Below are 16,115 nucleotides of genomic sequence, written 5' to 3'. Positions count from 1 at the left end.
AGCATAAGGTTGTTTAGCTTCCATGTTTTTGTATGAGATGGCAAATTCCTGTTGTTACTGAGTTCAACTTTTATTCCATGATGGTCTGAGAAGATACCATTGAGCATTTCTTTATGAAACTCCTGTTCATAGCAGTAACACTTATTTGATGGTCAGTTCCATCTAATGTTCCTGATTCCTAAAGAGATAAATCCCATTCCATTCCCGCATTTGTTTAAACAACAGAGGAAACTTGTTTGTGATATGTTTTGTGCAACACTAGGGTTTATAATTCTTATGATTTCTGTTGCTTAGAAAATCACTTAGAAGTACTATTGTCTTCTGTTTGATTTTTGAATGTTTAGAGCAAACCCAGCTTACGTGTGAAGCAGCCAGAAAAGGATAGAAGTCTCTCCAGGATTTGATTGTGGTACAGGATTAAGTGTTTATAAAACTATGTGCTGCTTGGCAGTGTCAAGGCTGGCTGTCCTTCAGATGGGACAGAATTGTGGTAGCACTGCTGTTCGTGAAGGATATAAACAGCGACATTGCATGCTTTGGAAAAGGGAAATTTATTATGAATATAAGGAGAGCATTCACTAGTGAAATCTGGACAGTGGTGAAATTGATTGTTCAAGGTTGCCTTACAACAACTGTTGTTATTCTTGTAAAACTTCAGCTTGAGTTCTTATTTAGATTTGTACCTATTTTTGTGTTGGTAGTAAAAATTATTTCCTTCCTTCCTTCCTTCTTTCCTTCCTTTCTTCCTTCCTTCCTTCCTCCCTTCCTCCCTCCCTCCCTTCCAGACAGAGTCTTGCTCTATCACCCAGGTTAGAGTGCAGTGGCATCGTCATAGCTCACTGGAACTTCAAACTTCTTCTTTCCCTCCTTTCCTCTTTCTTTTCTTTCTTTCTTTTTAGAGACAGCATATTGCTCTGTCACGCAGGTTAGAGTGCAGTGGCATCATCATAGCTCACTGGAACTTCAAACTTGGGAGTATAAACGATCCTCCTGTCTCAGCCTCCTGAGTAGCAGTGCCCATTTTCTGCAGAGACAGGGGTCTTGCTGTTAGGCAGGCTGGTCTCGAACTCCTGGCCTCAACAGTCTTCCTGAGTAGTTGAGACTTCACAGGTGTGTCACACTTGCTAACTGTCTGTTTTCAAAGAAATTTAGAAGTATCTTTTGGCTTTAGAGAATTGTTATCAGCAGAAATAGTATTGTCTACTGTTGTTGTTTTCCCTTCGTTATATGAAGCCAGATTATCTGTCTCTAATTTCTTTTTATTCCTTTCTAACTATTTTATTTAAAATAAATCTCTGGTAACTATCACTATAACTTTAAATTTTATCTCTGTTTTTTGATTTTATCTCAGCTCTAAATGATGTCCATGTGCTCTACATTGCAAAAAAGAAAAAGAAATTAATACATTTCTTGCATTTTTGTCCTTTCTTCCTATTCTGAAATCTAATTTTGTTCGTTTTTCATTATTGTGATTTGTGATATTTGTATTGTACTTTGAAATATAAATATTCTCATATAGGTTGATAAACATTACAATTAATTATCAGAAGTTACAAATTATGATATATAAATGTTGTCCATTTATGTAACCATTTGAGATAAAAATATAGTGATATGATATTAAAACGTTTCCAAACAGAAGAGAATTTCCCAACAATTAATATCTAATGAGTCTCCTTACATTCGTTTCCTGCTTTATTTTCTTCTTTGGCTACATACTCAGTTGCCACGGTTTCTTATGTTCATGCCAATGTTGTTTTGGATTCCTTTCTCAATTTTTTGGAGTAATTTTTCATAGGGGGTTCAGAGTAAAATTTCTGAACATTCTGGAATGTTTTTATTTGTGAATCTCATTTGATTATTAGTTTAGATGGCCATAAACTCCTAATGCCAAAGCTTTTTGTCTATTTAATTTTTAAAGATATTATTCCATCGTCTTCCAGAATTCAAGGCTGATGATAAATCTAATGCCAGTCAGAATCTTTTTGGGAATCCTCTTTGCCTCTGGAAGTCCTTGAGATTTTCTCTGTACAGTTGCCATTTGTATTAGTCTCAGTGGCTGGCTTAAAACAATAGAAATTTACTGTCTCACAGTCTGGAGGCTAAAAGTCTGGAAATCAAGGTATCAGCAGCCACGTGTTCTCTCTGAAGGCTCCAGGGAGGAATCTGTTCCATGCCTTTCTCTTACCTTCTGGTGTTTGCCCATTGGCATTTTGTGGCTTGCAGCTGCTCCTCCAGCCTGGGTCTGGTCTTCATCTTTGTGTGGTTAAACGTGTTCTTCCCTCTGGTGATTCTCTGTCTCTCTTTCCTTTCTTACAAGGGCATGGGTTGAATTGAATTAGGGCCCACACTAGTCCAGTCTGACCTTAACTTAACTTGATTATACCTACAAAGACCCTATTTCAAGATACACTTTTTGGGTGGAGTTGGGAAGATGCAGTTCAACACGTAACAGCATCCTAAAATTTTACCAGAACATGTCCATTTGTTTATTTTATTCTCTTTAATGCACAGTGGATCCTTTCAATTTGGAGACTCACAACTGTTTCCAGCTTAAGGAAGTTGTCTTCTCTTGTTTTCTTAATAATTTATTTCTTTCCAATGTGTCTGCTGTTTCTTTCTGGAACTTAATATTTTAGATATTTAACTTCCTGGATGGGCTCTCTTTATTTCATAATCTCTTTTTAGTTGTCTCTTTTGATTTTTTATGCTTTATGTTCTAGAATGGTCTTTGGCTTCCTTTTCTAGATTACCAACATTGTTCTTATCGTTTTGCTTTCAGCCAATTTTTGAAATGTTTATCCAATCACATTTTCACTTTCTTTTTTTTTGGCCAGGGCCAGGTTTGAACCCTCCATCTCCGGTATATGGAGCCGGTGCCCTACTCTTTTGAGCCACAGGCGCTGCCCACATTTTCACTTCCTAAGATGTGTTTTGTCTGATGTTCTAACTTTTTGGATGCAGTATATATTCAGTTTCTAGGACAATAAATCTAGGACAACATAGATTTGTTTAAATTTTTTTTTTTGCTTCTCCTTGAATCATCTCTGTTTCCACAGGGGCCAGTTCTTTGTAATGCTATTAGTTTTCCTTGTGATCTTGGTGGTGTGTTCATAATGACTGGCATGGGTTTCCACTGCAGTCAGGGTCTGTTTCTCTCCATGAATTCTTGTCTAAGTGATATGGCTGACCTGTGTGAGGAACTGAACAAATGATGTGCAGACTTTCCTTCAGGGTGCGTCTGAGTGTGTGTGCGTGTGTACAGCAGAAGACAGGCTGGGAATATCAGCAAGTGTTAAAGTAACTGGAACTTTGCTTGGAGGTTGGAGTCTTGGATATGTTTTCTCTCTCTCTAGCACTGACTCTTTCTCTTGCCCCATTCTACCTTCTATTTGATGGTCTTTGGAGCTACTTCAGGCTTTCTTCAGCTTCTCTGTCAAGTCCTAACACCTTCCTTGGGCATTCTCTTCTGCCAGGTACTCTACTTTCTTCAGAGAACGTTTCTGCATTGCTTTGACTTTATCCTCTGGATAAGAGTTGCTGCTGCTGCTCTGCTAGTCAGAAGGAGGAGACCCTTAACTTCCTGGCTGTTCAGATTTTTTTCTTTTTTTGAGAAAAGAGTCTCACTCTATTGCCCCATGCTAGTGTGCTGTGGGGTCGGCATAGCTCACTGAAACTTCAGACTCCTCAGTTCAGGCAATCCTCCTGTCCCAGCCTCTGAGTAGCTGGGACTATAGGTGCCCGCCACAACACCCAGTTAATTTTTCTCTTTTTAGTGGAGACCAGGGTCTCATTCTTGCTGAGGCTAGTTTTGTTCCTGAAGTCAAGTGATCCTCCTACCTAGGCCTCCCAGAGTACTAGGATTACAGGTGTGAGCCACAATGCTTGGCCCAAATGTTCTTCCTTAATCAGCTGCCCGATGACTCCTCATACTCTGAGCTATACTTTGTTTTGGTTGAGAAGCGATGTTCTAACTCTAATCCTTCACGGGGCAATTTCTTCTCTTTCTCTCATGGACTAAGTCTATCTAAATTCTGGTTTGCAAAAACCCCTCAATGTTTCCATTTTCCTTGTGATAAGCACCCACTTTTTAATATCACTGTGATATGAGTCTACCATGTTTTCCTGAAAATAAGACACTGTTTTAAATTTATTTTTTCTCAGGAAGACACACTAGGGCTTATTTTCAGGGGATGTCTTCCTCTCTGCTCTGAAATCATTGTATGGCTATGCAGCATATCTGCATAGCCATGCCCATCACTAGGTCTTATTATCAGGGTAGGGCTTATATTTAACAAATGCCTAGAAATCCTGCTAGGGCTTATTTTTTGGGTAGGTCTTATTTTCAGGGAAACACAGTATCAAAAGATCCCAGTGGATCCTATAAAGACAGATATGTACTAAGATGTGCCATCTTCCAAGGCTGACTTTTTATACCCTTATACTTTAATTTCTACTCTCCGATGTTTTATCAGATACAATTTTGTGTTCATATGTGTACACACAAACACTAAATTAATTGATTGACAGAATTTTACCATGTGTTTTCTTTCTGCTTTCTTCTTTGGCATCTGGGAGAGTACAAATTTGCATGGTTGTTATACAGTGTTCCTCTGCACTGATGCCGTGTGAAGTCCATTTCAAACATTAATCATTAAGCAGTCAAATAAGTTCTTGAATGTTTAATGAATCCACTTTACTAATTGGTCTTAAGAATTGAAATTCAGGTTAAAAGCTTTTGTAGTTATATAAAACAGTTTAATGGTAGAGTTTAAAGGTTTGATATATTTTTCTTTTTTATGTTTGTAATATTGAATAATGCATAAGGAACTTTAGTCAAATTAAGAGGGAAATATTTTAAATCTTCCTTTTTCAGCAAAAAACCGTGGAATTGCCATTCCAGTGGATTTGGACAGCCAAGTTAATACTCTTTTCATGAAGAGCCATTCAAATATGGTGCAGAGAGCAGCCATGGGTTGGAGATTATCAGCTCGCTCTGGACCACGCTTCAAGGAAGCACTTGGAGGCCCTGCCTGGGATTACAGAAATATTATTGAAAAGTTACAGGTACAATGGGAGCATGAAATAGCATTAATATTTTCTAAATAGCAATTTTTAAAATATGTGGTCACACAAATAAAATACAGTTGAAAATATCAAATTCTAATTGGGGACCAGGCTTTACTTTATACTATACCACCACTACACTTTTAAATACATAGCTTTTAAGTAAATGTTGATGTGAGTTATTTTTTTAATGAGTGTATGTTATTTAATGTGTCTTGTATGTATGGTAGTGAATAGTGGGTCTAAATATGAAAATAATAATCATGAACTTACCAATACTGATAAAATAATTTACCATAAAGTTTTATGTAATAGTCATAACCTTGCTTCAATCTGCCCGTATTCTCTTATAATCCTTTAGGAAGAATGACCCAAGCACCTTTACCCCCAGGTGACTTGCATAGTATCTCAGTCATGCTTTTGGCTGGATGTTGTATTAGTTCGCTAATTAGACATGGTGTTAATTTTCTAGGGCTGCCACAACAGAATACTGTAGACTGGAGGTTTAAACAACAGAGGTGTATTTTTTTCACAGTTTTGGAGGGCGAAAGTCCAAGATCAGGATGTCAGTAGGGTTGGTTTCTTCTGAGACCTCCTTGTTGGCTTGCAGATAGCTGAACTCACTGTGTCCTCACATGGTAGGGCCTCTGTATACACACACATATGTGTGCCGTCTCCTCATCTTGTAAGGAGACCAGTCATATTCAATGAGGACCCACTCGTATGAACTCACTTTCTCTTCATTACCTGTCTAAAGGCCCCATCTCCAAATAGAGTCGCATTCTGAGGTACTATGAGTTAGGACTTTGACACTTGAAATTTGGGGAGAATGCAGTCTGGCTCACAACAGACACCTTCCCATCCACATAATTAGTAGAAGATTTCATGGAGTGAGTTATGGTGTGGTTTGAGGATGTTTTTGGGCTTGGAGAATGATCAGGAGATGAATGGAAGTAAATAAGAGGTCATGTGTAGATGAGCGTTGAGTGTTCTATGGGATAAAAAAAGAAAATCTAGGTTCAGAGAAGATGAGAAACTTAAAGGGTTGAGTCATTAAAAATTTGGGAGGAAGACGTCAGGATGGGTGATCAAGCAGTTATTGGTTTATAGGACTGGATTGTCAGAAAGAGACTAGAGCAGTGTTTTCAACCTTTTTTTAAATCACACAGCACACTTGAACCTGTCGTTAAACTTCCATGGCACACTTAAAATACATTGATCAAAAAAAGAGTTAAAAAAAAGGAATATACTTACTGTGCTTTAAACTTCTTTCAAAAATAATTTAATTAATGGTCTTTAAAAGTTATCATGGTACACTTAAAATCCTCTCATGACCCACCAGTGTGCGGTGGCACACGGGCTGAAAATCTTTGGACTACAGGAAGCCAGATTACTTAGGAGTTACTTGAGATCTCATCCAGGGAGTGAGATGAATCAAATAAAGGAACAGGTGCTGCAAATCATGAGGACAGGCAGGATTAGCAGGCTTGGAGGCTCTTGGATGAAGAGGAAAGGCGTGAGAGGAACGGAAGAGGCCCGGAGGATAGGAGACAGGGTGACATTATCAAGACTCTCCATTGTCAGAGCAAGTGGAGAGGAAGAGAGGACACGGTAGAGGGCAGTGGCTATGGTAATTGAACATGCACTTAATTAGGTTAACAGGCATGTAATGGAAGTTCAGTGTATATTTGGAGATAAAAGTGGGAGCAAGGATAGTAGGTAGGTATTACTAAAACAGAGAATATCCTGATAGAAAGAAAAAAGAACACGTATGAGGCCTACAAGAGTGCAGAATGCCCAAAATAAGAGAGAAAAAAAGCAAGGTCAGAAAGGAGGAGGCTGAGGGTCTCAAGGAGAGTCCAAGGGAGTAGCACATCTCAGAGGAGAGGTAGTTGGCGTGTCACCCAGCGTAGCGAGGGTGTGCCTTGGACGTCTTTCAGTACAGTACTTCTTGGCATTCATTCATATTTGCCACTGTGTTAATCCTGACCACTGCAGGACCCATACAGTGGCTTTCCTGACTTTTGCTTTTATAGGATTATGAAGTCTTACAGCTAACCACTCCTCCCTTATCTTTTAAATGAAAAAAAGAGAAACCCAGGCAGTATTCAAACATGAAACTAGGCTTTACTTACAGCACAGACCTGGGAAGCTAGGTTCCATCTTCTTTGAGATTCTTGTGTCTCATTTCTGGCTAGTATTCTTAGGTTTGTCCTATCTTCAGAAGACGAAATCTGACTTAGGTCATGGGCATCCTCCTGTGCTTTCCTTCTTAGGATGTCGTGGCCTCCTGGGAGCAACAGTTCAGCCCAATGATGCAGGCTGAATTCTCGGTGCTGGTCGATGTGCTGTATAGTCCAGAACTGCTATTCCCCGAGGGAAGTGATGCAAGAATAAGATGTGGTGCTTTCATGTCGAAGTAAGTGGGCACGCTCTGAGATTCTGCTGGTGTCACCAAACCCAGATGGCCTCTGACATTTCTACATTTTCCTCTGCTGATAGATAATGACAATCCACAAAATACGTGAAAGGTCGAAAATCCATGTGAAAATATGGACTGCCAAAATAATTAAATTGAGTCATTTGAAATTGTATTTTGGTGAAGGTCAAGTTATTATAAATTTACTGAAAATGAAGTGTTTGTTATCCGGCACAAAAGTATCATGCCCCCAGATATTTTGGTTCTAATTCCTTTCTATAATTATATGATGTAACCTTATAAAATATCTTTATGTAAAGTCACTGATTTTTGTTAACGCAGGGAGACAGGAAAGGGAGCCAACCTTGATTGAGATGGTGCTGTGGTCGTGCTCACTTACCTACTGTTTTTTCTTGTCTGCATATGCACCCGTGGGACCGAGGGTGCAGCCTGGCTGCAGAGGTGGGGATGCTGAGGTGCAGGTGTGGGTTGGGGCTTTGCCTGGATTCTGATGTCCCTGCCCCAGCACTTAGTCATGCTGCCTGCTGAGCTTCCTCTGCAGGGCTGTCACGTACTTTTCTCAGTATTTTTGTGACATTGTCGGGTCTATAAGAGCCGATATGTCTGCCCTGCCCTGATGTATTTTCACGTTAATGGAAAGTGAAACATTCTCAGGGAAGGTCTGTATTTTCTTATTCTCACAAGCATAGCTAGCCCCACAAAGAAAATACACATCTTTGTGTGGAGGACACTTCACTTAGTGCCCTGCAGGTCATCACATACAGACTTGAGAGGGCCAGTCAGAAGATGTGTGCCCTTCCTGGGGGCGATATCTGCATGGAGGCAGAAATTGAGGGACTAGGGATTCGAAAAGTGTGTTCCTTTCTTTCACCAGTTAAGCTGGGACTTTGGGAATGAAAACAAAATATGAGATGGGAAGAACTGACTATAGGGATCATATTGAAGAATGGGCGGGGTTTCTTATTATGGCCAGAACCAGGAATTTTGAGCTGTAGACCCACTATTGGGGGACTGGGAAGAATGTATTTGGGCACTTATCTTCAATAAGGATTGTAAACTGAAGAGTCTCTAGGTGTCAACTGATAACTGCTGCAAACATTAAAAAGAAAAATTTAAGTAGAGGTATTGCCAGTAATTCAGTATAAAAATAGTCTCAGCAAATAGGGTCTTTGAAAAATACCCTTCATTTCAATGAATGTGTATATTATCAATGCATAGAATATAGGTTAAAAAGTAGTTAATAAACAGGGCAATTTTAAATTCAGTAAATTAATTAATATGATACTGTACATATATCTCAGAGACTTGATAGCCTGGAACAGGGGCTGGCAAACTTTAGCCTTTAAGCAAAATTGGTTCTGTTGCTCATTTTAGTGAATAAAGCTTTATTGACAGCCACACTCATTCATTTACATATTGTCTGTGGCTGCTTTCATCCACTATGGCAGAGTCTCCTAGTTGCCACAGGGACTGTGTGGTCCACGAAGTCTAAAATACTTGCTATCTAATCCTTCAGAGAAAAGGTTTGCTGATGGCTCATTAAAAACTAGGGTGGATGGCTGTTTGGATTAAGATTAAAATTAAATACAAATTCACTTGCTCAGTCATGTCTGCCACATTTTAAGAGCTCAATAGCCACATGTGGCCAGTGACTATCAAATTTGACAGCATAAATATAGAACATTTCTGTTGTTGCGGGGAGTTCTGTTAGATAGCAGTGGCTTAGAACTTGAAGATACAGGTCTATGAGAAAGTGGTGTAAAGTATCTCAGGATATCAAATAAATATTGAACTGTGCTGAAGGCAAGCGTGTGACACTGTTAGGTAAACTGAAAAGAGAGAAGCAGAAGTGATAAGATAATGGGAATCTGTTGCAGACCCTACCCCTAGATGAAGGAGTGGTTGAGAAGGGATTTTCGTGCTGTTACAGCTTGTATTACGGCCAGAGGCCCAGGAGAGTCTGCTTTCTGTTCTCATCTTACCCCTCTCCCAACTCTGTGGAGAACCAAGGGTTTCATCTGCAAGAACAACTAACAAGATTAGAATCCAACTTCATTAATAGCTATGCAGTGGGTCTTGTATTGCTGTGTCTATGGCCCTGCTAAAGCTTGGTTGGAGAATATAAATTTGGGACAAAGGCTTAAATAGGATTCTTACTGCCTCATATGAATCTAATTCTTGGAACCTGTTGATTCAGGTTAGTCTGCAGGAAGGACAGACCCCAGGAAAGGACCCAAATTCACTGATGTCCTTAGTCACGTTGAGGAGAGATTAGGTGAGTGAGACTGATGTCCTCACATCAGGCTAATTCATCCAAACCACCCTCTGCTCTTCCTTATGAAGGAGAATCTTGGTGTTTTTCAAACTGGAGGATATGATCTGTCTGTGGATTTTTTAATTGACTTCAGTAAAGACAACCAGCTAATTTAAAAAGTGAGTTAGGAAAGTTATAAAATATCAAGAGTGCATCTCTTCCACAAAGGATGACTTTTGTGTCAGTTCACACATTCCCACACATGTACTTATATACTGGGCTGTTTTGTGAAATGTATATCTTACTTTTATCATAGAAAAAAATACTTGAAAGTTACTGATCTAACTCAGCCAAACATTATGTAATTCTTCTATAAATCCATAGCAAGTGATCATTTAGCCTTATGGTTAATATTCTCCCCCACTTTTTTGAGACAGAGTGTTACTCTGTTGCCCTGGATAGAGTGCCATGGTATTATCATAGCTCACACCAACCTCAGTCTCTTGGTCCCAAGAGATCGTCTTGCTTCTGCTTCCCAATAGCTGGCTAGTTTTTCTATTTTTAGTAGAGAAGGGGTCTTGCTCTTGTTCAGGCTGCTGTCCAAAACTCCTAGCTCAGGCTATCTACCTGCCTCAGCTTCCCTGGGTACTAGGGTTATAAGCGTGAGCCACTGCGCCTGGCCTGGTTGATATTTTCAATATGGTTAGTGAATTCAATATTTTATCTAAGTAAGACTATAAGTATTTAGCCTGAGAGGGAAAACAAAATCAGAAGATATTTAACATATCTACCAAAACTATTTTTGCATATTCAAAGAAAGGACCCATTAAGTAGTGGAAGTTTTGAAGAGACAGGCTTCACTGTAGTTACAAAAGCTTTTGAAATTATTCTGCCCATTGGACCTGACCACATGGATATATAAAACCTTGTTCAAACTCAATGTGTCTACAAGGGAATCACTGTTACCCTTCCTTATGTGCTACTTTAGCAGGAAGCAGTTATTTAAAACTATAACTATTGGTGGGGCATGGTGGCTCAAATCTAGAATCTCAGACCTTTGGGAGGCCAAGGCAGGAGAATTGCTTGAGGCCAGGAATTCAAGACCAGCTTCGACAACAAAGGTAGACTTGTTTCTGCAAAAAATAGAAAAACTATCCAGATGTGGTAATGGGCGCCTATGGTACCTACTACTCAGGAGGCTGAGGCAGGAGAATTACTTGAGCCCAGGAGTTTGAGGCTGCAGTGAGCTATGACTCTGCCACTGCACTTTAGCCAGGGTAACAGAGTGAGAGCCTGTCTCCCCAAAATAAATAAAAGATTGAGTGTCCATATATCAACCCAGGCTGTTCCCTTCAAGAAGGTCCCTCCTCTTCTTCTACTTCCTAGAATTGGAAGAATTTTGGGTTGGAAGTCAGGGGGACCTGAATCTATTTTCAGGTCCTACTACTCAACAATTATGTAACCAGAGACAGGTGCTTTGTCCTCTGGGCCTCGTTATTTACCAGTCATGGCTGTGACACTTCTCTGCTGTGTCCTGCAGCTTTACCCCACCCCTTGGCTGTCCATTTTTTGCTTGCTGTCACACCTGTACTTATTTCCTGCTGCCAGCTCTTTGTATCTTTGGTATATTTTGAAAGGGCTATTCAGGTTCCTATTTTCTCTAGAATACCATTCCAGATTCTGTAGGGTAATATTCTAGACCCTTCTTTCCAAACCACATTCCTTACACTTTCCTCTCCCAGATCTTCTAGGGTCAGCTGGCAGTTGGTGTGTGTCTCACGTCCTGGGCATGGTGGTCAGCTCCCTGCCTCTGCATTTTATTCACACCCTTCCCTTTGCAGGGCTGCCTTCTCTCCTCACCTTCCCTGCTGGGTGAAATCCTCAGAGTTACACATTGTCTCTTCTCTGAAACCTTTGGTCCAGCCTCACCAATTTCCCCCAAAAGAATGAAGTGGTTTCTTTGTCTGGCTTATGGCACTTGCTGATACCACTGTTGTAGCATTTATCATGCCAGGTGGCTGGGTGCGACCTAGCATGTGTGGGTGCTCTGTGCAGGAACCGGAATCAGGATAGAAGTGAACTGCATCCTGGTGCCACATTGTGGGGTTTAAGAATTTTGGCTTGGAAGTCAGATGGACCTGAATCTATTTCCTGGTCCCATCACTCAACAGTTCCGTAACCAGAGGCAGGTAGCTTTGTCCCTCTGTGCCTCTCTTTTCTCATTAGCAAAATTGCCTGACCCTGTCTCATTGGCTTTTGAGAGTGAATTGGGAGAATTCCTGAGAGGTCCTTATACTTGACCCTATGATCTCATAAAGCACTCATGAACCTTTAGCTTGTGGGAGCTCACTTTTTCTCAGAGTTATGTCCCACAGTTATGTCCTCATGTCACTGAAATCAGATCATTTATAGTTAGTCTACGCCATTTTGTTACTCAAGGAAGACGTATCTCACAGGGTCATTTTGAGGACCAGCTTTTTAATAACACAAGCTATATTTGCTAAGTTATTAACTATGAATATGGACATGTTACTTGATTTTGAGTTCTTGGGGATAGTATATAACCATGATCCCGAAACTTTTCTCCTAACAGAACACCCGAGCATGGTTCAGCGCTATAAAATTGTTTACTATAGATACTAAGTTATTAATTATGATTATGAACATGTTACTTGATTTTGAGTTCTTGGGAGTAGAATATAACCATGATCCTGAAACTTTTCTCCTAATGGAACACAAGTGCATGGTTCAACACTATAAAATAACAAAAAGAGTAAATGGATAGACTGTCTGAGTTGTTAATTTTTCCTTTTTTGCTTCGAATATCAGAAACTTTCTGTGTCTACCAAGCCCTAGCAATGAAAAATAGTATCATAAATGGAAACTAGAAAGTCTCCTGTTATGCTAAGATTGCAGTGTTGTGAACCCCCACTGTTACTATATATTAATGTAACAGTATATACATAAAAATGATACAGTATAACACAACATATGGTAATGTGCTATATATATTTATATTTTTCTACTAACAAAGTTGTCTTAGATGGGATTGAGAACATCAGTGTTTCATTGTTTTCATAGAGTTCTGTCCCTCTAATAGAGTGCTCCTTAAGTTAGAGAAGCACTGAGATACACTACATGTAAAACAAAAAGGCTTTCTTATAATACAAAATTTATAAGCTGAAGTGTAATTTTAAATTTTTTTGAAAACAGGGATCTGGTTTACTTCATATTCTCAGATAATACTGTAATTTATTTTAATCTACAGCCTTTAATGTTTATATGTAGCTTGAAGAGAAATCATTGTCCTTTTTTTAAGGTTTAATGTTTTGCTTTAAGGTTGATTAATCACACAAAGAAACTAATGGAAAAAGAAGAAAAACTGTGCATTAAAATTCTTCAGACATTACGAGAAATGCTGGAGAAGAAGGACAGCTTTGTGGAAGAGGTATTTTTTTTTTTTTAAGATTTTTAGTATTCAGAAATAAAATAAAATTTCCAGAATAGGCTTTTATATGATTGCTTACATTAGCTTTCAAGGGCTTGTATACGGAGATGAATTAGATAATTTTGGTTTTTATGGTATTAATCTCGTATGTCTTGTTTTGAATTGAGAAGTAACTAAGGTTAGAGTTGCCTAAATGTTTGGTTCATTTATTTTATTATATTCTGTCATGGAAATGTATATTTTCCTGTTATGGCTTCAATGGACCAAATGACCTTTTTAACCAGTGAGTGGTTGAGATGCATTATTTAGATTTTATATAAGGTCTGTGGCATATTGAGAATGCATTTTGACATATGTTGATTTTTTTACTATAAATGTTGATGTTACTTTTGATAATATGTCAAATATTATAAAATAATACTATTTTTTATAAATGAAATCATCAGTTTCTATTCTTAACTATATTAACCTGAGATTGCACAAATGATTTCCCGGGAAGTATCAACTTATAGGTAATAACTGTCAGTCTGCTATTAAAAATGACAGCTCAAGTGCTCATTAATAGATAGCTTGCAGCATGTTTAATACCCAAGGTGATACACTTAAATATAAAATACAAATCTAGAGAAGTTTTATTTTAAGCTAGCTAACCATAATTTTATGTCAGGTATCAAACAAAATTTGTACTATTCTCCCTAATAACTTTTTGGTCTGTTTCAGTAAATAGTCATCACTGGATATTTTAAAAGTAGAAGGATTTTATTCATTAATTTGTGTATATGCCCTCTAATTCTGAATAGACTGTATATTAATCTGGATATTAATAGAAGGGGCATTACTTCAAAATGTTCCATATTATTCTCTTCATCATTTGATATTTGGAAATAAATTTCAAAATAAAGGTGGTCAATGTGATTTTAGCAAATGTTTCCATGACATGGACTCAAGAAAGTGTTCCTAAGTTTGAGTGTGTGGTAGGCTTTTTAGAAACAGTAAACAGAATCCCTTAGAACTTTTTGCCACCTTTCTTTGATTTCTTAAAATATTGCTATAGATTGTTTGATTTTGACAGAAATACCAGATCCTAAAGTAGAAACATGAGGTCAATATACATTTTGACAGAAAGGGACGTTTGCTATAATAGAGACTTGTGTTTAACGGGAAGTATAGGACGAGCCTTCCATTTTTATGTAACAAGTTAATTACTGAATTGCTCTAAAGGAAAATAGAAATCAAATAAGATTTTACTTTACTAGTCAAGAGTACTTTTGTGTATCTCCCAAACCTCTCTAAAGTAAATCACCTGTTTTCTCCTTTCCACGCGCACTAGAGTCCAGGCGTTCATTGTCTCCTGAGAGGGCTCTGCTCCCTTAAGGGGAGGCAGCGCTGTTGTCTTTACAGCTTCATGGGGCCACCACCTAGGATGTGGCATGAACGAGCCCCTCAGGGAAAAGTTGAGATAGCTGTGGGTCATTCATTCAGTCACTCAACATATATGTTGTAAGCAACTGTTAAATGCCTGTGATTGTGCCTGGGGACTGGGGATATGGAGGTGAGTGACACAGGAGCTACCAAGAGGTACCATTCACATTCACTATAGTGACCCCTGTAATAGTCTAGGCAAGAGATTATGAGAGCCCTTCATTTGTCTTCTCTGCTTTTTCTTTTTCCTATCCTTCCTCATCCATTAGCCCATTAGAAATCTGTATTACTCAGCGTGCTTGTGATGTACCTCAGGCTTTTCCGGCCCTGAACTTGGCTTTGTCTGGAATCAGATTGCTGAAATACAAGCAAGGCTCAATGTCTCCCGTGTTAACTTTTGTGGATGAGCTAAGGGATGAGCTCACCAACTGTTCCAGAAGTGGTGATTACATTCTAAGTAGAATTACCAAAATACTTCCTGCCTCTCTTTTATTACCCTTCAGGCCCTGTCTGATATTTAATTTAAGCTCCTTGTTTTATAGATGATGTCACTGAGTCTCAGAGTGGTTATGTGATTTGCCCAAGATCACACAGCAACAGCCAGAATGAGGGCTGTAATTGGCGCTCCTTCCTTTCTGCCCAACCTTCTTATTCCTTAGATCACAAGCTCCTTTTACAAATTTTGTATTTTGCTGTTAATAAAGAGTAGTATACTTTGTCTAGCAGGTTCATGGCTTCAAATTTTGAGACACAGGTGGGCAGAATATAAGACAGAATACAGCATCCACAGTAGGTAAAGATTTAGGTAAACCTGTAAGAAATGTTAAAGATGGGGGAAATATTAAAGATGCAGTCATTTAACTAAGGAAGAAAAACCTGGTAAAAGACAAGAATCTAATTTCTTAATTTCCATGTCTACCAAGGGCAGGATATTGTAGCTGAAAGAATTCTAGAATTCTAGATCTTAGACAACTTCTGAATTCTAAGTGTTTGGAATGAGATACATTTCTCCTAGAAGAATCTTCTCCACCTCAAGAAAATTTAAAGAAAAACATACGGAGACTCATTAAAATACCTTCAGTGGGGAAGGGACAGGGTCACTTGACTGCTACATGTTGTCAGCTGGCCCTTCTTAAACACATGGTGCTCAATTATCCATGCCAGTGGAGAGAGAGCTAAATGATTCACCAGTCCGGGTGGAATGACATTGGGTAACAGATTTAGAAATTGCTCAGGGGTACTATGGTACAACTTTTGTTGGGCTCTGAGAAAAATGGCTGATTATCAGTAGTGGGATAATAATGGGTGGCCATGTTTTCATGTTTATATTAGTTTCCTATTTATAAACCATTTAGTGGCTTAAAACCACACAAATTTATTATCTTTCAGTTTAGGAAATTAAAAGCTTAAAAATCAAGGATGTATTCCTTCTGGAAACTCTAGGGAAGAATGAATTTCCTCGCCCCTTCTAGCTTACAGAGGTT

At 38.8% G+C, this 16,115-nt stretch overlaps 1 protein-coding gene across 1 annotated transcript in view; it reads left to right on the top strand.

Annotated features, from left to right (window-relative positions):
* ITPR2 (inositol 1,4,5-trisphosphate receptor type 2) overlaps positions 1 to 16,115 on the top strand; it is a 482,247-nt gene that overhangs the window by 254,028 nt on the left and 212,104 nt on the right. The window contains exons 35-37 of the mRNA XM_003792467.3: positions 4,877 to 5,067; positions 7,344 to 7,486; positions 13,101 to 13,209. Coding sequence (XP_003792515.1) covers positions 4,877 to 5,067; positions 7,344 to 7,486; positions 13,101 to 13,209 — 443 coding nt within the window. The remainder of the gene's footprint in view (positions 1 to 4,876; positions 5,068 to 7,343; positions 7,487 to 13,100; positions 13,210 to 16,115) is intronic.

This window comes from Otolemur garnettii, unplaced genomic scaffold (genome assembly GCF_000181295.1).
Source record: "Otolemur garnettii isolate 467f Iridium unplaced genomic scaffold, OtoGar3 scaffold00057, whole genome shotgun sequence".
Classification (NCBI taxonomy): Eukaryota; Metazoa; Chordata; class Mammalia; order Primates; family Galagidae; genus Otolemur; species Otolemur garnettii.
Note: the sequence above shows the minus strand (reverse complement) of the source record. Positions and strands in the feature narration are given on the sequence as shown.